The sequence below is a fragment of the Scyliorhinus torazame genome, chromosome 4, assembly GCF_047496885.1.
Source record: "Scyliorhinus torazame isolate Kashiwa2021f chromosome 4, sScyTor2.1, whole genome shotgun sequence".
Lineage (NCBI taxonomy): Eukaryota > Metazoa > Chordata > Chondrichthyes > Carcharhiniformes > Scyliorhinidae > Scyliorhinus > Scyliorhinus torazame.
Window position 1 is genome coordinate 165,121,452 of NC_092710.1, and position 24,535 is coordinate 165,145,986.

Genomic DNA, 24,535 nt, shown 5'->3' on the forward strand with positions numbered 1-24,535 from the left:
GGAGAATCGCCGCGACCGGCGCGAATCGCGCCACGCCGTCCTGACGCCGGGACGCGATTCTCCGCAGTGCGGAGAATCGGCGCCAGTGCCGCCGGCGGGGCACCAGCCGGGGGCCACTCGAGGGGGCACCCTGCCGATTCTCCGCCCGGGATGGGCCGAGCTGCCATACCGAAAAACCTGAGTCCCGCCGGCGCCATTCTAACCTGCTCCTAGCCGGCAGGACCTCGGCGTGGAAGGGTCTGGGGGCGGCCTGTGGGGTGGGAGGCGTGGTCCGACCCAGGGAGGGAGCGGCCTCCGCTGTGGCCTGGCCAGCGATCGGGGCCCACTGATCGGCAGGCCGGCCTCTCAGGCTGGGGGCCTCCTTTCTTCTGCGACGGCCCCTGTAGCCCTACAGCATGTTGCATCGGGGCTGGCGCAGAGAAGGGTGCCACTGCGCATGCGCGGACCCCGCGGCATCCAGTTGACGCCGGGATCAGCAACTGGAGCGGCGAGTGTCACTCCAGTGACGTGGGGGCCAGAATTGCTGATCCTGAGGCCCTGTTTAAGCCATAGGGAAAGGCGACGGCGTTTACGAAGGCATCAACACTTAGCCTCAGGATCAGAGAATCCTGCCCATGTTGTTGAAACTTTTCATCTTGCACTCATCAGGACAAAGAGAAGAATGCCAAATTTCGCAGCAATTTGAAACTTTGGATTCCTGTGTTTGTCATAAAACCCAGGTGGGAGGGCCAGTCTGGGAAATGTGAAACGGATGGGATGGTGGTAGACAGATTGTATAGGATTTGTTGCCAATGTCTACACCCAGAGTAAAGATAATAAGCGGGTATGGATTACAAAATATTATTTTAAATTTAACTGAGGGGAAAGGGATATAAAAAGCAACTTTGTGACTGTTATAAGGAGGAGGTTAATTGACAGTTTTGGGCTGCACGGTAGCACATTGGTTAGCACAGTTACTTCACAGCTCCAGGGTCCCAGGTTCAATTCCCGGCTTGCGCCACTGGCTGTGCGGAGTCTGCACGTTCTCCCTGTGTCTGTTCATGCTGCTGCCGCCGCATCCTCCAGCGTTTGGCTGCCTGGACTGCCACCAGTACCATGAGGGCAGCAGCGGCAGGTCCACAATATCATCCACTCCATGGATAGAAGGAATTGGAGAGGGTCTGAGACCGACAGTCAGTTAAGGCTTCCTCCCCGGTACCCTTGAATCCCCAAGCCTCGCCCACCCTTACATTCCCTGCCATCTCTCAGTGTGGCATCTAATGAGCCGGTGTGCTGGGGGACGTGCCCTGCATATACATCCCCGGCCACAGCAGGGCCCCCTGGGCACTGGACCCCAGACCCCCACCAGGAGCAGCACTGGGACTCTCACCCCCCTAGCACTGGGGCAGCAGCCCCAGTGCCCCGGGATGACTGTCCTTTTTCCAAGATGGCTACTCACCTCCTCCGGTCTCTATAGCAGCCATTGCACTAGCCTCACATTTTTAAATAGGTGTGCTAAAGGGCGACGGGTGACCACTCGCTGGGGAGTCAGTTAGATCATGGGAGACTGTCAGATACTGGGCTCTTCCCATTAATGGGACAGAGAATGGTCTTAATTACTGATCATTGGTTTCTCGCCAAGCCATGGCAGGATGCGGATCTCGCCAACAGGAGCAGGCCGGTTTGTTCGGAAACCAATCAGCGCCCAACGCGTTTCCTGATTTCAGACTCTCCCGCGATCTAACCAGCTAGCTCGGGTTCGCGCCCGGTGTGACGCAGCTATTAGACCGCACCCTCTCTCTTGTTTGTTACTCTTATCTATTCAAGAACTGCAGCACATTACAACACAATGTACATTTCCATAGACTTATAATGGAGGAAAGCAATTCAAAGTGCTTCAGCGAAGTATCATCAGACAAAATAAATGCTGAGCAAAAGAAGGAGGTAGTGGGAACAATGGCTAAGAGCTTGGTCAAAGAGATGTGTTTTCCCATAGGTTTTGGGGGAGTTGGGGCGATGGGGGGTCGGGTGTTGAGGTTTGGAGATGAAATTTTCGGGTGTTGTGTCTAGTCGGCTGAAGACATGGTCACCAGATGTGGGATGAAAGTAGTGGGGACTGCACAGTAGGCTGTAGTTGGAATAGAGACATTTCAGAAAGTTGTAGATTTAGAGATTTTAAAGGGCTTGATTTGTGAACGAAACTTGGTGGGGGATAAATCAAGGAAGCAATACTTTGGGATGAAGTTTTTGGAGGGTGGCGAATGTTGGGTAAGTGGAATCCAGAGGTGGCAAAGCCACAGGTAAGGGTTTCAGCTGCACATAGGGGCTGGTTTAGCACAGTGGGCTAAATGGCTGGCTTGTAATACAGAACAAAGCCAGCAGCATGGGTTCAATTCCCGTAGCGGCCTCCCTGAACAGGCACCGGAATGTGGCGACTAGGGGCTTTTCAAAGTAACTTCATTGAAGCCTACTTGTGATAAAAAGCGATTATTATTATTAGTGATGGAGAGGATATGGGGGCAGAAGATCATCTCAAGGTTATTTCTCTCATTTGGATGCTGTGCAATTGTGAATATCAGTTGAATTTATATGTCACGATCAAGCTTACCTGCGGATCGCAAAATGAGAGGAGTAAGTTATTCCCAAAGGAGGACCATCGTATTCTCTGTTCTTGGTGGGTATATTCCAGTTTTTCCATACTTTTACTGAGCATGTGTTTTCTTTGTTTCCTATCGCATTGTCAGGTTATTATTGCTGTCGCTTCCTTTTTGCAAACGGAGCACTGACCCATGAAGCTTGTGGAGATTCAACGATTTATCTGCTCCCCGAGGAAATTACACCATTTCAAGCAGGATATACATTGATGAAGCCAGGTTTGAAATTAGAAGAGGAAGTTAAATGTTGCATCAAAAATGATGGAGAAAAGTATGAAGTAATATGGAAAGACGGAAGCTTAGGTAGGATATATTGTATTATGTTTTTAGTAAAGTTTGTTCTCAGTCAAAATATGAATACTTTTATATTTATATTTGCACACCTATTAAATATTCTGATTTCTTGACTTAAATGAAAATGTTAAAATTCTTCTATTTTGTGATCTCGAAATGCCACATCATAATCATAAAAATCTTCAGGGCGGCACAATGGGACAGTGGTTAGCACTGCTGCCTCAGGGCGCCTAGGACCTGGGTTCTATCCTGGCCCCAGGTCACTGTCCGTGTGGAGTTTGCACATTCTGTCTGTGTCTGCATGGGTTTTACCTCCACAACCATAGATGCACAAGATAGGTGGATTGGGCACTCTAAATTGCCCCTTAATTGAAAAAAAAGAGAATTGGATACTCTGAACTTGTTCGAAGTCGAGCCAAAAGGATGGCTGCTGGCAAGCCTGCTCAGCGGTTCTTTGAGGGAGCACTGACCAGGTTGCTGGATACAGTGGAGTGGCATTCTTTAGCATGAGAGGCAAACTCTCAATCGGGGTGAGGGCCATTGAATAAGGTCACCAAACCCTGCATGGGAAGCCGTGGAAGCGCTGGTCAGCGTCCTGCACAGGAGTGCAATCCAAACAAAGAACAAAGAACAAAGAAATGTACAGCACAGGAACAGGCCCTTCGGCCCTCCAAGCCCGTGCCGACCATGCTGCCCGACTAAACTACAATCTTCTACCCTTCCTGGGTCCGTATCCCTCTATTCCCATCCTATTCATGTATTTGTCAAGATGCCCCTTAAATGTCACTATCGTCCCTGCTTCCACCACCTCCTCCGGTAGCGAGTTCCAGGCACCTCTGCGTAAAAAACGTGCCTCGTACATCTACTCTAAACCTTGCCCCTCTCACCTTAAACCTATGCCCCCTAGAAATTGACCCCTCTACCCCAGGGAAAAGCCTCTGACTATCCACTCTGTCTATGCCCCTCATAATTTTGTAGACCTCTATCAGGTCGCCCCTCGACCTCCTTCGTTCCAGTGAGAACAAACCGAGTTTATTCAAGCGCTCCTCATAGCTAATACCCTGCATATCAGGCAACATTCTGTTAAATCTCTTCTGCACCCTCTCTAAAGTCTCCACATCCTTCTGGTAGTGTGGCGACCAGAATTGAACACTATACTCCAAGTGTGGCCTAACTAAGGTTCTATACAGCTGCAACATGACTTGCCAATTTTTATACTCAATGCCCCGGCCAATGAAGGCAAGCATGCCGTATGCCTTCTTGACTACCTTCTCCACCTGTGTTACCCCTTTCAGTGACCTGTGGATCTGTACTCCTAGATCTCTTTGACTTTCAATACTCTTGAGGGTTCTACCATTCACTGTATATTCCCTACCTGCATTAGATCTTCCAAAATGCATTACCTCACATTTGTCCGGATTAAACTCCATCTGCCATCTCTCCGCCTAAGTCTCCAAACAATCTAAATCCTGCTGTATCCTCTGTCAGTCCTCATCGCTATCCGCAATTCCACCAACCTTTGTGTTGTCTGCAAACTTACCAATCAGACCAGTTACATTCTCCTCCAAATCATTTATATATACTACAAACAGCAAAGGTCCCAGCACTGATCCCTGCGGAACACCACTGGTCACAGCCCTCCAATTAGAAAAGCATCCTTCCATTGCTACTCTCTGCCTTCTATGACCTAGCCAGTTCTGTATCCACCTTGCCAGCTCACCCCTGATCCCGTGTGACTTCACCTTTTGTACTAGTCTACCATGAGGGACCTTGTCAAAGGCCTTACTGAAGTCCATATAGACAACATCCACTGCCCTACCTGCATCAATCATCTTAGGGAATTGTAGTCAGGAACATCAGGAAGGAACTTCCGCCTCACTACTTGGATTGTAAGGGTAACTGGAGGAGCCACAACATCTTCTTTCCGAGAAAATGGTGCCGCCACTCCGAGGCAAGTAGGCTAACACTGTGAGGATGACTTCTGCAGTGGAGACCTTGGTGCAGGACCTGCACTCTATAGTGGGGTATGTCCCCACCATGGTTCAGGAGACAAACTCAATGATGCAGGACATCAACTGCATGGTGCAGGCACTGGTGGACATCCACGAGTGCCAGCACCAGAGGAGGGTGGGGCTTCTGGATCTTACTCCAGCTGTCCCGCTATCTCACGGAGAAACCCAGGAACCCTTGATCTCCCATAGGAGGAAGGATCAGTTGATGCACAGCCCAGGGCCTTCCACCCCGGTGACCCTGAGTGTGTCTAATCCATCTGACTTCCCCTTCCTGTGACCGACAAAGATTCAGCCCCACACACCGAGCAGGGTGGCATTACCATACCGGTGCTGCCTGAAGGCAGGCCGGGGCCCTCCAGGTCTCAGCCCTCCAGAGGATGCCCATCAAAGTCATCTCAGGCAACAGGGCATAGTAGACAACAGGCCTCCACCTCAGCTTGGATCTTGGGGAGATACCAAGATGTAGCAGCCGGTTGGGAAGGTTAAGATATTATGGTACCACAGCGTGGGCACCGATGATATTAGGAACTTTTACCTTTTGAGCGTTTAGCACAGGACTAAATCGCTGGCTTTGAAAGCAGACCAAGGCAGGCCAGCAGCACGGTTCGATTCCCATAACAGCCTCCCCGAACAGGCGCCGGAATGTGGCGACTAGGGGCTTTTCACAGTAACTTCATTTGAAGCCTACTTGTGACAATAAGCAATTTTTATTTCATTTCATTTCATGTGAGCACCTATGTCATGTATTAAATATCAGTTTTTGCTCTCTCTCTATGCCTCCCAACTCTCATTTGAATGATGCAAGACCTGTCAGCACTGTCTTCCCTGTTTCCCAGCTTCTCGCCCCATTGCAGCACCAGGTTGTGGAGGGTGCAGCACAACGATGCATAAAATCTTTTGGGGGGTATACCGGAGAGTGGTCTTGAAGAGGTGTGGGTGTGGGGTGAACTCCTGTCCGAGTGCAGCCCCATTCAGATGGAAATTCACATCGACCCTGAACGTTCTCTTGTGATCTGAAATCCCACAGCCCAAACCGGCTATCCTCTGTGCCTTTCACACTGCACAGAGGGGTTTCCTGTATGGCTGCTGCTCACTTTTCAAGTCCTTACCCTCGCACGTCGACTGGTCACACCTTCGGGCGCCTTGTCATCGGCGAAGTGGAGGTCCCTCTCCAGAGGAGTCCTCCCCCTTACCATTGAGGGTGTTGCATGCAGGAGTCCTAAACAACCATTGGTTGTATCGATTCATGGACTCCCAAGGATAGCTATCCTTTTTGCGACCTTGTGGAGTCCGTGGACCATGCTTTTACAGGTTATGGTATACTTTTCAAAAATTAATTTTTAAGGGATGTGAGCGTCGCTGGTTAGGCTGGCATTTGTTTCCCACCCCTAATTGCTCTTGAGAAGGTGGTGGTGAGCTGCCTTCTTGAATCGTTGCAGTCCACCAAGTGTAGGTACACCCACAGTGCTATTGGGAGGGAGTTCTAGGATCTTGAACCAGCGACAGTGAAGTAACGGCAATATATTTCCAACTCATGATGGTGAGCGACTTGGAGGGGAACTTCAAAGAGGTGATGTTCCCATGTATCTGCTGCCCTTGGCCTTCTAGATGGTAGTGGTCGTGGGTTTGGAAGGTGCTGCCTAAGGACCCTTGGTGAGTTCCTGCAGTGCATCTTGTAGATGATACACATGGCTGCTGCGGTGCGTCAGTGGAGGAGGGAGTGAGTGTTTGTGGAAGGGGTGCCAATCAAACGGGCTGGATGTCCTGACTCGTGTCAAGCTTCTTGAGTATTGTTGGAACTGCACTCATCCAGGCAAGTGGAGAGTATTCCATTACTCTCCTGACTTGTGCCTTATAGATGGTGGATAGGTTTTGGGGAGTCAAGTGCTGAGTTACTCACCACAGGATTCCTGGCCTCTGACCTGCTCTTGTAGCCACAGTATTAATATGGCTAGTCCAGTTCAGTTTCTGATCAATGGTAACCCCCAGGATGTTGATAGTGGGGATAGAGATGGTTTGATTCTCTCTTATTGGAAATGGTCACGGCCTGGCACTCATGTGGTGCGAATGTTGCTTGCCATTTGTCAGTCCAGGCCTGGATATTGTCTAGGTCTTGCTGCATTTGCATGTGGACAGCTTCAGTGTCTGAGCAGTGCGAATGATGCTGAACATTGGGGCAGCACGGTAGCATTGTGGTTGGCACAATTGCTTCACAGCTCCAGGGTCCCAGGTTTGATTCTGGCTTGAGTCACTGTCTGTTCGGAGTCTGCACATCCTCCTCGTGTGTGCGTGTTTCCTCCGGGAGCTCCGGTTTTCTCCCACAGTCCAAAGATGTGCAGATTAGGTGGATTGGCCATGATAAATTGCCCTTAGTGTCCAAAATTGCCCTTAGTGTTGGGTGGGGTTACTGGGTTATGGGGATAGGGTGGAGGTGTTGACCTTGGGTAGGGTGCTCTTTCCAAGAGCTGGTGCAGACTCGATGGGCCGAATGGCCTCCTTCTGAACTGTAAATTCTATGATGATATTCTATGATAACATTGTGCAGTCATCAGCGAACATCCCCACATCTGATCTTATGTTGGAAGGAAGATCATTGATGAAGCTGCTGAAGATGGTTGGGCCAAGGACACCACCCTGAGGAACTCCTGCAGTGATGTCCCAGGACTGAGGTGACTGGCCTTCAACAATCACAACCATTCCTTTGTGCTAGGAATGACTCCAACCAGTGGAGGCTTTCCCCTGATTCTCACTGACTCCAGTGTCGTCAGGGCTCTTTGATGACATACACAATCAAATGCTGTCTTGATGTCAAAGGCAGTCAAAGGGTAAGGTGGGTCAGATATGTAACGCTCAGGAACCCTCAGAGGGCATGGGGGGAGGGGGGGAGGAACTGACGTCGCAGGAAGGCTGCGATCTGATTGGCTAAGAGGGAATCTGCAAAATTTGAATCTGTGTTAAATTACTGGTTATAAATTACTGGCTAGTCAATTAATTAATTAGAGCTAGAAATGGGGTTTAGTGGCGTGCAGTGCTTCAATTGCCAGATGTGGGAGATCCGTGATGCCGCAGATGTTCTGCACAACTACATCGGTAAGAAGTGCACCCAATTGCAGCTCCTCACAGACCGCAGAGATTGGTTGGAGCAGCAGTTGGATGCACTTAGGAGCATGCAGGTGGCAGAGAGCGTCATAGGTAGGAGTTATAGAGATGTGGTCACACCCAAAGAGCAGGCAGCTAGATGGGTTACCACTAGAAGGGGCAGGCAGTCAGTGCAGGAATCACCTATGTTTGTCCCCCTCTCGAACATGTATACCATCTTGGATACTGTTGTGGGGGAGGGCCTATCAGGGGAAATCAATAGCTACTGAAACAGTAGCACCATAACTGGCTCTGTTGCTCAGCAGGGGAGGGCAAAGTGCAGGATAACGATTGTTATAGGGGCTCTACAGTCAGGGGCACAGATAGGTGCTTCTGTGGAAGTGAAAGAGACTCCAGGATATATGTTGCCTCCCTGGTGCCAGGGTCAAGGATGTCTCTGAACAAACACAGGACATCCTGAAGGGGGAAGGTGAGCAGCCAGAGGTCGTAGTGCACATAGGTACGAGCTACATAGTCAGGAAGAGCGATGAGGTCCTGCAGAAGGAATTCAGGGGGTTAGGCAGTAAGCTAAGAAGCAGGACTTCTAGGGTTGTAATCTCAGGATTACCTCCTGTGCCACGTGCCAGTGAGGCTAGAAATAGGAAGATAGTGCAGCTAAAAACGTGGCTAAACTAGTGGTGCAGGAGGGAGGGTTTCAGATTTCTGGACCATTAGGATCTCTTCCGGGAGGGACACCAATATCCTGGCTGTCAAGATATGCAGACATGCACATAATGAGATACAGACAGGCAGCTAATGAAGACAGAGAAAAGGACATAACCAATCAGCAGGCAGAACACTTGGGGGTGGTTTCCCACTATAAAAGGCACAACGCACTCACACTCCGTCTCTTTCCACTGGGGACATCTACAGAGTGAGTCATGTGTATATATATCACGTAACGCATCCAGCACGTGGCTAAGAGCTAGTCTGGTTCAGTCAGACAGAGAGATCACACTTAGGTTAGCAGAGAGTCGAACTCACAGAGAACTGTGCTAACCGTGTGACAAGTTCCATAAATCAAATTAAACTAACGTCAAGGTCTGGAGTCTATGTCAGTCATAGCTGCATCCAGTTGCAGCCCGTGTTATCTTAGTGTGCTTAACACAACACTGGCTGGGAGGTTTGCTAGAGTGACTCGAAAGGATTTAAACTTGTACGGCAGGGGAATCAGAGTGTTAGCTTAGAAGGTGTAATAACGGAAGGGGAAATAGAGAACAAAAGTAAGAGAACAACCTGTCTGCCCAAACACAGTTGTCTGAAGTGTAATTATTTCAATGCCAGAAGTATAGCAGGTAAGGCAGATGAACTTAGAGCATTATTAATACTTGGAACTATGATGTTGTGGCTATCACAGAAATGTGGCTAAAGGAAGGGCAAGATTTGCCGCTGAACATTGGAGGATATAGATGCTTCAGGAGAGATAGAGGGGAATGTAAAAGGGGTGGGGAGTAGCATTACTGGTTAAGAAAAATATTATAGCCGTACTGCGGGAGGACACCTCGGAGGGCTCATACAATGAGGCAATCTGGGTAGAACTCAGGAACAGGAAGGGGGCCAATCACAATGTTGAGCGTTTAATTACAGGCCCCCCAACTGTCAGCGAGAGATAGAGGAGCAGATAGGTAGAGATATTTTGGATAGGTGCAAAAGTAACAGGGTTGTTGTGGTAGGGGATTTTAACTTCCCCTCTCTTGGCTGGGACTACACCTTACAGAGTTTGTAAGGTGTATCCAGGAAGACTTCTTGATGCAATATGTAGATAGTTCAAGTAGGGAAGGCGTAGGGCTGGACCTGGTATTGGTGAATGAGCCTGGACATATGGTTGTGGTTTCAGTAGGGGAACATTTTGGGAGTAGTGACCATAATTCCGTACGTTTTAGGGTACTTTTGGATAGGGATGAGGGTAACCTTCGCGTTGAAGTGCTAGTCTGGGTCATGTTGATATCAAAAAGGAAGAGGTATAGGGTATTTTAAAAGACATTAAGGTAGATACGACTCCTTGGTCTGATGGGATTTACCCCAGAGTACTGAGCGATGCAAGGGGGGAAATTGCTGGGGCCTTGACTGACATCTTTGTATCCTTATTGACATAGATAAGGTCCCAGTGGCACCGCTGTTTAAGAAAGGTAGCAGCGATAATCCAGGAAACTATAGGCCGGTGAGCCTCACGTCGGTAATAGGGACATTATTGGAGAGAATTCTCAGGGACAGGATTTATACCCATTTAGAAACAAATGGACTCATTAGAGATAGGCAGCATAGTTTTGTGACGGGGAGGTCGTACCTCACTAACTTGACCAAGTTTTTTGAGGAGGTGGCAAAAATGATTGATATGGGGAGGGCGGTGGATGTTGTTTACATGGACTTCAGTAAAGCCTTTGACAAGGTGCCTCTTGACAGACTGGTACAAAAGGTGAAGTCACACAGGGGACGATATTCTCCGACCCCCCGCCGGGTCGGAGAATCGCCGGGGGCTGGCGTGAATCCCGCCACCGCTGGTTGCCGAAGTCTCCAGCACCGGAGATTCGGCGGGGGCGGGAATCGCGCTGCGCCGGTTGGCGGGCCCCCCCGCTCGATTCTCCGGCCCGGATGGGCCGAAGTCCCACCGATAAATTGCCTGTCCGCCGGCGTAAATTAAATCACTTACCTTACCGGCGGGACAAGGCGGCGTGGGCGGGCTCCGGGGTCCTGGGGGGGGCGGGGCGATCTGGCCCCGGGGGGTGCCCCCACGGTGGCCTGGCCCGCGATCGGGGCCCACCGATCCACGGGCGGGCCTGTGCCGTGGGGGCATTCTTTCCCTTCCGCCTCCGCCACGGTCTCCACATGGCGGAGGTGGAAGAGACTCCCTCCACTGCGCATGCGTGGGAAACTGTCAGCGGCCGCTGACGCTCCCGCGCATGCGCCGCCCGGAGATGTAATTTCCGCGCCAGCTGGCGGGGCAACAAAAGCCGTTTCCGCCAGCTGGCGGGGCGGAAATTCCTCTGGCGTCGGCCTAGCCCCTCAATGCTGGGGCTCGGCCCCCAAAGATGCGGAGCATTCCGCACCTTTGGGGCGGCGCGATGCCCGTCTGATTGGCGCCGTTTTGGGCGCCAGTCGGCGGACATCGCGCCGTTTCCGGAGAATTTCGCCCAGGATCAGAGGTGAGGTGGCAGGATGGACACAGAACTGGGTTGGTCATAGAAGGCAGAAGGTAGCAGTAGAAGAGTGTTTTTCTGAGTGGAAGATTGTGACAAGTGGTGTTCCACAGGGATCTGTGCTGGGGCCTCTGTTGTTTGTAGTATACATAAACAATTGGAGGAAAATGTAGCCGGTATGATTAGCAAGTTCGCGTATGGCACCAAGGTTTGTGGAATGGTAGATAGTGTTGAGGATTGTCAGACGATACAGCAGGGCATGGCTGGTTGGAGACTTGGGCAAAGAAATGGCAAATGGAGTTTAATCCAGGCAAATGTGAGGTAATTAATTCTGACAGGTCTAACATAGGGGTTATATAGTAAATGAGAAAACTCATGGGAATATAGAAAGTCAGAGTGATCTGAGCATACAGGTCCACAGATCTTTGAAAGTGGCAACACAAGTGGACAAGGTAGTCAAGAAAGCATATGGAATGCTTGCCTTCATTGGACGGGGCATTGAGTATAAAAACTAGCAAGACATGCTGCAGTTGTATAGAACTTTGGTAAGGCTGCACTTGGAATATTGCGCACAATTCTGGTCGCCACACTACCAGAAGGATGAGGAGACTTTGGAAAGGATGCAGAGGAGGTTTACCAGTATGTTGCCTGGTCTGGAGGGTGTTAGATATGTGGAGAGGCTGTATAGAGGCGGAGCATTTTTATTAGAACATCGGAGGTTGAGGGGCGACCTGATAGAGGTCGACAAGATTATGAGGGACATGGATAGTGTGGATGGGCAGGCACGGTTTCCCAGGGCGGAGGAGTCAGTCACCAGGGGGCAGAGGTTTAAAGTCCGTGGGGCAAAGTTTAGAGGAGATGTGCGAGGCAGGTGTTTTACACAGAGGGTGGTGAGTGCCTGGATTGCGTTGTCAGGGAAGATTGTTAAAGCAGGTCCATTAACGGCGTTTAAAAGACATCCGATAAATTCATGGATAGGTTGAGTATAGAGGGATACAGCACTAGGAAATGCTGAGGGTTTTGGCCAAGGGTGGTATCATGACCGGTACAGGCTTGGAGGGCCGAAGGGCCTGTTCCTGTGCTGGTTTGTTCTTTGTTCTTCTTTGTTCTGCCCAATCCCTTTCCCAATTGTGGTGTCGGCCAATGGAGAATCCAGCCCAAGAACTCTCAAATGCTATTGAGAAATGTCTGCACTTACAAGAACTTTTGTTTGGAAAACAAAGGTAGTTTTAAGGGATTTATATTTGTATTGGGAATAAGATATAAATTTTAAGTATGTTTCATTTAATGTTTCTGTTCCTGGAATGGTAAAACCTAAAGATAGATTCATGTTGGACAAAGATATTTGTATGTGTGGGGGTTGGTTAAGTTCCAATTGTACTTATTGTGCTAATAGATGGCTATCGCGTGAAGAATAAATAAAAGGCAAAATAATGTGGGTGTTGCTTAGCAACTGGGGCCTTGTACCACAGATACATTTTTAAGTTTTAGTTTTGCTACTTGAACAGCAGTTGAAGATAGTTAGTGAGAGAGAAGGCAGTTGGTTTAGAAAACTAGAGAGGGAACATCTCTCTCAGATTTGCTGGAGGAAAAGCCATACCATGGAGTAATGGTTAAAAAAACAAGTGCAGAATTCTGAAGAGCAGCTAGTTAAGGAAACTAGAGAAATAAAGATAATTGTCCAAGAAGTCCGAGAACTAGAACAGAGCACTGTTCAGTAAAGACAGACCAAGCTGAGATGTTTGCGACAGCAGAAAGGTATCTGAAGTGATTTTCAGATTTGTGCAATTTTACTACAGCCTATGGAACTTGAGTTGAAATAACTATGGAAATAAGTAGTTAGATTTCAGAGTTTGTGTAAAAGCAGTGAAAACAGAGTAAACCTAAAAGGCAGTTGGTGTAAAATCCTAGACTGGATTTGATGTTAGAAGTGGAGCAGAAGCTTTATTTAAAAGTGTCATTTGGAAAACCTGATCTGGATTTCGGAATGCAAACCGTACAGGGAAAGCATTATTATGAGAAACAATTTTAAAGCGTGCTTTTGGGAGTGGAGTTTGTAAACTCACATGTCATCAGCATTTGGGGGAATTCTGAGGAGACATTCACTGACGCTAACTTGGGTTCAGAGCGGAGTATGTATGAGACCCAAGTCATCTTGTGTGTTCAGAAAGGACATTGTGTGGGTAATGAGACCATGGTATCTTAAAGTTTCCTTTGTAATCCATGTCAATCCTAAAACCTGTGTGTAATTGGTAAGCTAAAGGGGGAGTAACAGAGTCTTGTATAATAATCTATTATAATTTTTTCATGTTAAATAAATGTTTTTTTTCATGTTTTTAAACTAATTAGCGGTCCTTTAACTCTGTTCCTCCATGTTTTATGAAAAAAATAAAATTTATGGGGCGGGATTCTCCGTTGGCTGACACCAAAATCGCAAAATGCAATTGGCGGAGAATAGGATGCAATTCCAAAATTGCGGCAGCACCGATTTGAAGGCAAATCACAATCCTCCGTCACCTTGAAAGCGGCATCAATGCGGTCCAGAATGCACGTACAGTAAACACCTTTTGCATGTCATTAGTGGGCCCAAACCCGTATTCTCCAGGGCCTCCACATTCACTTCCTCTGATGGGCCGAGTTCCTGACGGCGGGGTTCACTTGTGCTTTTAGAAATTGTGAAACCAGCTTCATGGCTGGTAAAGGAAAGAGAGAGGAGGTAGGGCATGGAGGGACACGATTTTGGGCTTCCAGGTCAGACACTGGCCAGGCTGGCTGTGGTGGAGGGGCCCTACCAGAGGGCCGAGTGGCCGGGGTGACCCCCCACGAGGCTGGGGCGGTGTCCAGTCACGGACCGCCATTGCCGCGACCTGCAAGGTAGCCATCTTGCTGTGCACCCCACTGACCGCCAACCTTGGCCCCTGGTTCTGCAGAGTGACACTGGCCATAATGGTGCCCCCAAACCCCCCACCCCAGACCCAACCCTCCGCCGTACTCACCCCACCTGCCAGCCACCCGCCTGCGACCCAGCCAGGGCAGCATCCACTGTGGCCCCCACGGTGCCAGGCAACAATGGGACCGGGGTGCAGAGATGGGATGCGGGAACATGTGGGAGCAGAACCCACAGTGCCAACCAGGGCCACCATGTAGCCCGTTGGACCTGGTTGGACATGGGGATATACACCATGCTAACATGTCGGCCTTTCACCCCTACAGCCAATGGATATTGGAATTCAACCAAAAATGATGGTCTTCCTCCTTGTCGCCACAGCCCTGGGAGGTGCCCTGCGGCTGTATGAGCTGGAGCTGCTCGAGGAGGAGGAGGAAGCTGCAGCCACGGAGCGTGCAGCAGAGGAACAGGAGGCAGCCACCCAGGATGGAGAGCTGGCCGCCCAACAGGCCGAGAAGGAGGTGCAAAGGAGGCGTTGGATGAGGCTTTGTGTGCACCGGCAGTGCCTGTCAATCGAGGACCTGCCGGACCGGGCATGCCATTAAAGAATCCGGCTGAGCAGGGAGATATAAGGTGACATATCTGCCATTTCATGGTGCACCTGGCACTGCGGGGCTATGGGGGAGGACACTCGCACCCGGCGGCCATCAAGGTGACAGTCGCTCTAAACATTTATGCCACAGGATCCTTCCAGGTGCCGAGTGGGGACCTGTCCGGGATCTCACAGATCTCGGTGCACAGGGGCACCTGTGCTGTCACGGAGGCCTTACAGGCCCAGGCGGATCAATACATCCATTTCAATGTGGGCAGAGCTCACCAGGATGCCCAACCAGCGAGGTTTGCCGCCAGCGAAGGGCTGCCCCAGGTCCAGGAGGTGATTGACGGGATGCACCTGCAGCTAACAGGATGCTGTACGCAAACCGAATGGGGTTCCACTCGATGAACTGCAGCTGATATGTGACCGGTATTGGCTTCTGGATGACAGGGATTATCCTCTGCGGTCATGGCTGATGATGCCTATCCGGAGGCCACAGACCGACACAGAGACGCGCTACAACGATGCCTATATAGCAACCAGAAGCGCGATTGAGTGGTGCTTCAACCTGCTGAAGATGCGGTTCAGGTGCCTGGATCGGCATGGAGAGGCCCTCCTGTATGATGCTGAGAGGGTCGCCTGCATCGTGGTGGCCTGCTGCTTCCTCCACAACATCGCGCAAAGAGGGGCGATGTGCCAGAGGAGGAACGCCAGGCCTCGTCCAACGAAGAGGATGCGGGGAGGGGAAGGATGGGCAGGACATGGAGCCCAGGAAGGCAAGGGAGGCCACACATGCGCCAGGGCCAACGCATACGGGACGCTCTGATCACCTCCAGGTTAACCAACTAGGTGGGGTGACTGGCTAGGGGCACGGACACTGCATCCCAACCCCACACATCTCACTCTCCCCCCTCCCGCCAAGCCCCTCACCTGCAACCCTCTCTGTGATACATACCTACCGCATTACGGGGTGTGGATCCTTTGTTGGCAGTTACACCACGGGGCTGGTCCATGGGATAGAGGATGATGACAACCCACTCTGCAATGAGCTTTGGTGCTCCACATCGTTCAACAAAGTCTGTCCCTTGCCCGTGGTAGCACTAACCACTGTCCACCTGTGTGATCCCTGCATGAGAGCTGGCCATTCCATCACATGGGCCCATCGGACCCCTGCGGTGACAGGGTGGGGACGGTCAGGGCAGGGGGGGGGGGGGGTGGAGGGTGAGGGCTCCAGGCCATCCCCAACGTATGCCCATTCACCCCCTCCTCTCTGGCCAACCCAGTCCAGCCCACCCCTCATACCCATCTGACAGCACCGAGGCAGGTTGTAACAGTGGGAACAGGTGTTTAACGTGACAATGTATATACAGATTTGTGCACTAGCCCCTAAAACTAAACTGTGCCCTGCACCCAGGCCAACCTAACTAGTTTCTAACTTTCTGGCCTTACGGGCTGTAACGCTACGTTTGGGTGGACCAGCAGATGGTACAGCACGAGTGGAGGCAGCCTGCTGTGATTCCCGCCCTACAACCTGGATCCCTATTGGCGGCCGCCTTCCGGAGCGCTCGGGCCTGGATGTGTCCTGCTGCTGCTCAGACATCCTAGGTACCATGGTGCCGCCCTGCTCTGCCAATGGCCACCAGATGCACCAGGGACAGGAGTGGGGGAGAGTCCGAGGTGTTGCGGTGTTCCGGCACCTGCCCTGCAGGAGTCACCGGCACGGGCCCCATCATCTGCTCCTCCCTCTGGGTGCGCGATGCCCCCGGTCAACTCCATAGGACGGGGGTGCGAGCGGAGCTATCCCCTGATGCTCACCCGCCATCTGGTGCTGCCAGTCCGTGAAGCCCACTCTGGTTTTGATAAGGCTCTGCACGCTCGCGGCCATGGAGCACAGGGAGTGGACCATCTCCGTCTGGGACTGCGTCACATCACCCATAGACTGTGCCACCACTTTCTGGGTTTGTGTCACATCAGTCAGTGACTGCGCCATCTCCCTCTGGGACTCGGCCACCTCTCTCTGTGGCTGCGCCACGTTGGCCAGCGCCTGGACAATGCCACCAACATTCCCAGCCATGGCCCGCTGTGACTGGACCACACTCAGAAGCACCTCTGCAGTTTCCATGAGGCTCCAGCACATAGTTGCCTGAAAGGTGGCAACCATGCCCTGGGCCTCAACCAGCACCTGCACAGATTGCCCCAGCCCTTGGACATGCTGATCCATAGCCAAAACTGTTGCATCCAATGCCTCCACCGCGGATGCCATCCGCGCGGTGTTGGCTTCGGTGTCGCAGGTTCGGCACCACCTCCTGCTGCTGCATGTGGTTGGACTCCTCCAACTGCTCCTGCAGATACTGGATGCTCGTCGACAACCCCTCATGTAGTCCCTGGCTCTGTGACTGCATCTCCACAATCGATGGGACTGACCATTCCAGAAGCCCGAAACCCGTTTGGATGGCAGCTAGCCCCTGGGGTAGGTCCACCCTCCAACTGTCCACCCCTCGGGTGTTCTGACCTCTACCTGCTGTACCGGATCAGTTGTATGGTGCGGCCCAGATAGTGACCCAGGAGCCTCTTCACTGAAGTGTGTCATGATATGCAGACATGCACATAATGAGATACAGACAGGCAGCTAATGAACACAGAGAGCAGGACATGACCAATGAGCAGGCAGGACACTCGGGTGGTATCTCACTATAAAAGGCATGAGGCACTCACACTCCGCCTCTTTCCACTGGGGACATCTACAGAGTGAGTCAGGGTGTATGTACAGTATCACACCTCCAGCACGTGGCTAAGAGCTAGCCTGGTTCAGTCAGACAGAGTAACCACACTTAGGTTAGCAGACAGTCGAACTCACGGAGAACTGTGTTAACTGTGTGACAGGTTCAATAAATCAGATTAAACTAACTTCAAGGTCTGGAGTGTCTTTCAGTTAAAGCTGCATCCAGTTGCAGCTCGTGTTATCTCAGTGTGCTTAACACGACAAAGTACACAACCGAGGTGAGTATCTCTGGGATGGACCAGCTGAGTGACGCTGACATCTCCCTCTGAACGTCCCGGCCCCACTCTAACGTCTCCATCAGCTCAGGGCAACTTTGTTCCACAGGCTCAGCTTGAGGCTGGGACCCATCTGGGTCCTGGGATCCAGCAGACCTCTGACTGCTGTCTCACCTGAGGGTTCCTGCCTCCACCTGGTGTGCATCAGCCGCTGTGTGGTGTTCACCAGATCGTGCCCCAGAAGCCTGACCACTAACATTTCCCACCGAGGTGCGTGTATCTGCACAGGTGGGGGGTGGGGATGACAGCTGTGTCGCGACTATAACGGTTGCATCCTCAAAGCTCTCCCCCGAGGTGTTCTCCTGGGTGGCAGGAGATGGTCCTGGCTAGGATGGGCCGGTGCGTCAGCTGGAAGACCTGAGGACAATGAGCATGTGGTCAGTAAGACAATAGCAACTTACATTTGACAGGTCCTCCGGATGGAGCCCGATGGTTCCTCATCTCTTCAGCATCCACCAGCCTCCGCATGGGTGACCGATCTGTCCTTGGTCACACCAGTCACCTCCAGGGCCGGCTCCTCGAAGGAGGTGAGGATTCTTAAATCCAGCACCCCACCACTAGTCTGGGTTCTTCCCCGCCGATTATGGAAGAGCTTTTCCTGAGGCGACACAGAGAGGGCATCGTTAGCCACACATGTGGCTCACAGTGGTGGGGGGGTTAGGAGGGGAGAGGATGCTCCCATGGTGGCGGGGTGATGGGGGCATTGATGTCTCCTCACTCATTCTGCCCAGTGTAGGTCGTTGACCTTTTTCCAGCACTGGAGGCCAGTCCTCCTGGTCACACTCCCCAAACTGACAGCTGCCGCCACCTCACCCGAGGTAACACTGGCTGCCTTGTGGCTCACCCTCGGGGACCCTCGGCGGAACAGGACATCCCTCCTGGCCTCCACCGCGTCCCAGAGCCTCCCCAGGTCAGCATCCCTGAATCTTGGGGGTTAGTCTCCTCAGCGCCATTATCGCAAACTGGCTGGGGTTGGGAGAGCAAGTGCAGCATAAGAGCTGCTCGACCTTGTTATCGGTGGGGGCTGGCGAGTGCGGTGCCAGCAAATCAGCTGGCAAGCCTTCATTTGCGGCGAGAAGCCCATGAGGCCTCGTTAAGTGGACCAATTAACATTGAATTGTGTCGCCGGCGTCGCTGGGCCGAGTGCCTGGAAGCTCGCGGTAATTCCCGCTTACTATCACACTTCAAAATATTCCCAGAGAATTGTACCCTTAGTCTCAGAAACAGTGGGCGGGATTCTACGATCTTGCGCCGGGTCGGAGAATTGCTGGGCTGAACGGTCGGCGGAGAATCGGCTGGCGAATTCCGCCACGCCGCTCCGACGCCGGGCCACGATTCTCCGCGCTCAGCGGGCCGAGTGCCCGCCGACTTCCCCCGAGTCCCGCCGGCATTGTTCGCGTGTGGTCCTACCTGGCGGGACCTTGGCGTCTGGCTGCGGAGGCCGTCCTGGTGGGGGGGAGAGGGGATCTGACTCCAGGGGCGCCTCCAAGGTGGCCAGGCCCGCGATGGGGGGCTACCGATCGGCGGGGGGGCTCATTCTGGGGGGGGGGGGGCTATGTTCCTCCGCACCAGGCCCCTTTGGGTCTCCACCATGTTGCGTGGGGGCCGGCGCGGACCCATGCAGCCGTGGCGTGCATGCACGGACCCGTGCAGCCGTGCTGGTGCCCGTATCGGCAGCTGGAGCTGCATGAAGCATTGCAGCGCCGTGCTGGCCCCCTGTGGGTTGGGCGATCGCTGCTCTTAGTGGCCAGATGGCGCCGTCGTAAAACGCTGTGGCGTTTACAACGGCGTCAACACTCTGCCGCTAAAACGGAGAATCCCGCCCAGAGAGTCCTTCCCTCAATCTTTTCACCCAGAGTTCCATTCTGGAGTCTTCACATCCAGTTATAACATCAACTGGGATCATAACACTTCGTTCAGCCAAATCAGCAACTTAACTAAAAAACCTGAAGCTGACACTGAAATACAGGCTGAGTAAAGTTCCATTCTTATAATTATTGTTGTACCTTCCCCTGTATCCAATGTTATGTACAAGTAATCTTTATTAGTGTCACAAGTAGGCTTACATTAGCATTGCAATGAGGTTACTGTGAACATTTCCTGGTCGCCACATTCCAGCACCTGTTCGGGTCACATAGGGAGAATTCAGAATGTCCAATTCACCTCACAAGCACATATTTCAGGACTTTGTGGAAGGAAACCGGAGCACCCGGAGGAAACCCACGCAGACACGGGGAGAACATGCAGACTCCGCACAGATAGTGACCCAAGCCATAAATTGAACCCGGGTCCCTGGCGCTGTGAAGCAACAGTGCTAACTACTGTGTTACCGTGCCACCCATGTGACAGTGTGGGTGAGACAAGCGGGTGAAATACCACATTTTCATTAATCTCCAGAGGAAGTGTGAGAAATAAAAGTACCCTCTTCATTCTAAATACACATAAACTTGCTGCTGGGATCCTCAGATTGACTCAGTGATCCTAAGGGTAGGAAATACACACATTCACATATAAATAAAATGCTCATGAGCCAATAAAATAAACCACCTAAAATCTGTCTGTGACACTATTAATTTGAGTAGTGGTGTATCACTAGTGCAAGATAATAATTATATTTTGTTTTTATGGACCATCTGCAATAGGTCCATTGATAACACTTTTGTCACAGCTTGTGGGTTCAATTCGCAGTGAACATATCAGTGCAGTTTCGAGAGGGTCCTACAGTGTCTGAAAGGCAATTTTCCAAATGACATGTTATATCAATGCCCTGTCTGTTTTAAAAAGTGGATATAAAAGATCTGATGCCATTATTTTGAATAAGAACAGGGCAGTGATCTCTGGTTTCCTTGTCAATATTTATCCTCAATCAAAATCACAAAAAAGATTATGTGATCATTATTGCATTTCTGTCTGCGGGTGACTGTTGTGATTCCTAACGTGACTACATTTCAAATGTATGTTATTTGCTGTAACATGTTTTGGGATATCCTGAGGATATAAAAGACACTATATAAATGCAAGTCTATTCTTTTTTAATTTCAGGTAGAGTTTCCAATACATCAGTGCTAACTGGCAATGGCACCAAGTGTTCAAAACTTAAAATAAATAAAATATTCAACAACTCGATTAATTATACGTGCACATTTGTGAATCCAAAAAGGCAGAACACATCTGGGGCTATAGTTATTACTGTACTCAGTGGTAAGTCAAATGTTTGTCTTCACATTCAGTACCATGTTCCTTACACTAATGCAAACAGCAAAGAAAAGAATCCTTTTTATGTATTTGCTGCACCATCTGTTGAAGAGAAGGTCTGCAACAATTTGTTGTCTTTCCTGCTACATCAACTCTGCCTTGCCCCCTCCGAAACACCATGTCATAGCTTTGCGGTGGATAGTATCTGGAGGTTCTCTGATCCTGAAGAAGCTCTGTTCCTGTGCAGCTGCCAAAGATGAGGGGGCAGTCTGTCTTCATGTTTGCTCAAGACGTAATAATAATAATAATCGCTTATTGTCACAAGTAGGCTTCAATGATGTTACTATGAAAAGTCCCTAGTTGCCACAATCCGGCACCTGTTCGGGGAGGGTCTGCTGGCCTTGTTCTGCATTACAAGCCAGCTGTTTAGCCCACTGTGCTAAACCAGCCCCGAAGACTACTGTCTCAAACACCTTATTAGGGGGGGTGCTGTTCTGGAGACAGGGAAGCTGGGATGGTGGTGGCGGGGGTGGGGGGAAAAAGAGAGGGAGAGAGAAGACAGGCAGCAGGATTCTCCGACCCCCTGCCGGGTCGGAGAACCCCCGGGGGGGGGGGGGGGGGCGGTGCAAATCCCACCCCGCCGCCTCGACGCCGGCTGCCGTATTCTCCAGCGCCGGTTTTCGGGTGGGGGCGGAGTTCACGCCACGCTGGTCGGGGGCCGTTGGCAGCGGCCCTCCCCGGCAATTCTCCGGGGCCCGATGGGCCGAGTGGCCGTCCGTTTTTGGCCTGTCCCGCCGGCGTAGGTTAGGCATGGTCCCACACGGCAGGAGCTGGCAGGTAAGTCTGCTGGGGCGGTCCTCGGGGTGGCGGGGGTCGGGGGGGGGATCTGACCCTGGGGCGTCCCCCACAGTGGCCGGGCCCGTGATTGGGGCCCACCGATCTGTGAGCGGGCCTCTGCCGTGGGGGCACTTCTTCCTCCTGCGCCGGCCCCTTTAGGGCTCTGCCATGGCCGATGCGGAGAAGACACCCCCCTGCGCCGGAATACGCCGGCCGGTCTGCGCATGTGCGGAACCATGGCGGCGCTTCCGTGCATGCACGAGATTACGCCGGCCCATCGGCGCATGCACGAACCCGCGCAGTCCCTTCGGTGCCGGCTAGCGCGGCGCCAACCCCTCCGCCGTCCACCTAGCCCCCGGAAGTGGGGAGAATTCCGCACTTTCGGGGGCTGTTGACGCCAGAGTGATTGGCACCGGTTTTCCCGCCAGCGTGGGGACTAAGTCCCCGGAAAAGAGAATCCCGCCCAAGACTTCTCAAACTTTTACTCATCACCAGTTTGCTTGGGCCGATATTAGATAGTTACTAATTATCACATTGTTTCCATGGTTAGAATTTCCTATCACATTGAATTACACGTCTCAACTTGATTACAATATGTCGATGTGTCTTACTTATTAAATTGTCATGTTTTGTATATTTTTACATTTTTAATGTGAGAAATTATACTGGGCTATAGTGTGCTCATTTTCAGCCACTTATGAAAATTAGAGTGAAAAACATATATGGGTCGTGAGTCTGTGGCCTCGGTGCGCTTGAGTGACAATTTACATCACTCCAGGGTGCTGGGACTGTGTCATTACTGTCAGTGGCTCACTGTCTAGGGCAGGGGGGTAATGATAACCCGCAGAGAGCTGAGTGCAGGAGCTCTTCGTTCTATGCCATAGTCTGATCCCTGCCTGTCTGCTGATAGCTCACTCACACCCATCATCTGCACACTGTGCCCGGAGAGGGAGGGGGGGGGACTGGGGAGATGGGACATGGGTTTGGTGGTCAGCCTGCATTGTGGCATCCTACTGGTTGTGGTGAAGGTTTTTAAATGTACCTCATAGAAGTGTACACCAGTGCCCCACTCTCCCGATGATGCCACCCAACTCTCCCCACCACCTCCTCACACTCCCCCTTCCCAATGCTCTACCTACCCCGCTTCCCCCCTCCCCCTCGTACCCTCTGTGATCCTCGATTTGCTTAGCCTTCCTTGCTCTTCTGCTGTGTCTAGGTGTATCCCCAGATGCACATCAGAGGTGGAGGCAGCCAGCTGCTTAACTCATCCTGTGGCCTTAGATGCCCCTGGAGGGCCCCAACTTGCTTGCCTGCGGCACACGCCCCGCCATACCACACTGTACTGGATGCTGACTGCGAGACATGGCAGAGGGGTGGAACTCAGGGGGCTGGTGGCCGCCATCACCAGCCCATCGGATGGGTCCGGGTTGGCAACTAGCGCCCCCTCCTCCCGGTTGGTGCCCATAGGGCACTGGGGTTCACCTTGGGACGGAGGGGCAACTGCCCCTGCATCATTTGTCCCTGCCAGCCCTGGCGGCTCTCCAATATCTGCACCTGTGCAGCCCAGTGTAGGTCGTCGACCCTCTTGCGGCACTGAGGGCCGGTCCTCCTGATGACCTTGTCCGAGCTGTCAGCCGCCGCCGCTTCCTCCCAGGTGGCACTGACTGCCCTGTGGCTTACCCTCCGGGACACTAATGTCCTGCAGGGAATGAAATCTGCCTTCCTTACCCGATCTACATGTGGCTCCAGACCCACACAGCGATGTGGTTGATTCTTAACTGCCCCCCTCTGAAATGGCCAAGCAAGCCACTCAGGGCAAGGGTAATTCGGGATGGGAAACCAATGCTGCTCCAGCCAGTGATGCCCTCATCTCAAGAACAAATTTTAAAAAAAACCCCGGGGGAACAGGACACTCCTCCTGGCATCGGCTGCCTCGAGGAGCCTCCCCAGGTCTACATCCCCGAATCGTGGGGCCAGTTTTCTCGGTGCCATGGCTGTGAGCTGAATGCAGTTGGCTATGCAAGAGCAGTTTAAGTGCTGCTCTACCTTGTTAGCGGGCCGGCTGGCGAGCGCAATCCCAGTGAATCAGCTGCCGAGCCATGATTTGCGGCATGAAGCCTGTGGGGCCTCCTTAAGTGGACCAATTAACATTGGATTGCGATGCTGGCCTTGAGAGCTTGCTGCAGTTACTGCTCCCTACCACACTTAGCAACTTTTTCATTGAATCGCGCCCATGATTTACAATATCAGTGCCTTGACAGATCAGTTTGTAGTTCTCGCTTGTGAACCAAAGGGTTCATGCCCAGTCTGAAACTTGAGCCTACACTGATACTTCGATACAGTATTAATTCCAGGAAGTAATCAGATACTAGATTTCTTCTTGACCAATCTACAATGGTCCTTCTATGTAAATAACAACGCCTTATTTACACATTACAAGTGACTTCCCATCTGAAAGAAGCCATGCTTGGGTGCCCATTTGGACACTACCTAAGATAGCAGCAACTGAAACACCAATGATAGTGGCTGTACTCTCTTTTGATTCAGACGGTAAATCAATCCCCAGTCGGCTTCATTTGGAGGACATACCAGACCACATAGAAGATTTAGAAGAAATGGAACTTGCCCAGTCTCCTGGCCAATATTGGTCCCTCCACAAACACATGCTGAATGGTTCTTAATTTCTGCTGTTGTTTGTGACACTTTGCTGTGCATTAATATGCCACTTCATTTGTCTACATTACAACACT

At 51.6% G+C, this 24,535-nt stretch overlaps 1 protein-coding gene across 1 annotated transcript in view; it reads left to right on the top strand.

The window, feature by feature from the left end:
* Window positions 1-24,535, top strand: part of adgrf3a (adhesion G protein-coupled receptor F3a) — a 171,178-nt gene that overhangs the window by 79,487 nt on the left and 67,156 nt on the right. Inside the window, exons 10-11 of the mRNA XM_072500692.1 lie at window positions 2,724-2,936; window positions 20,796-20,954. Coding sequence (XP_072356793.1) covers window positions 2,724-2,936; window positions 20,796-20,954 — 372 coding nt within the window. The remainder of the gene's footprint in view (window positions 1-2,723; window positions 2,937-20,795; window positions 20,955-24,535) is intronic.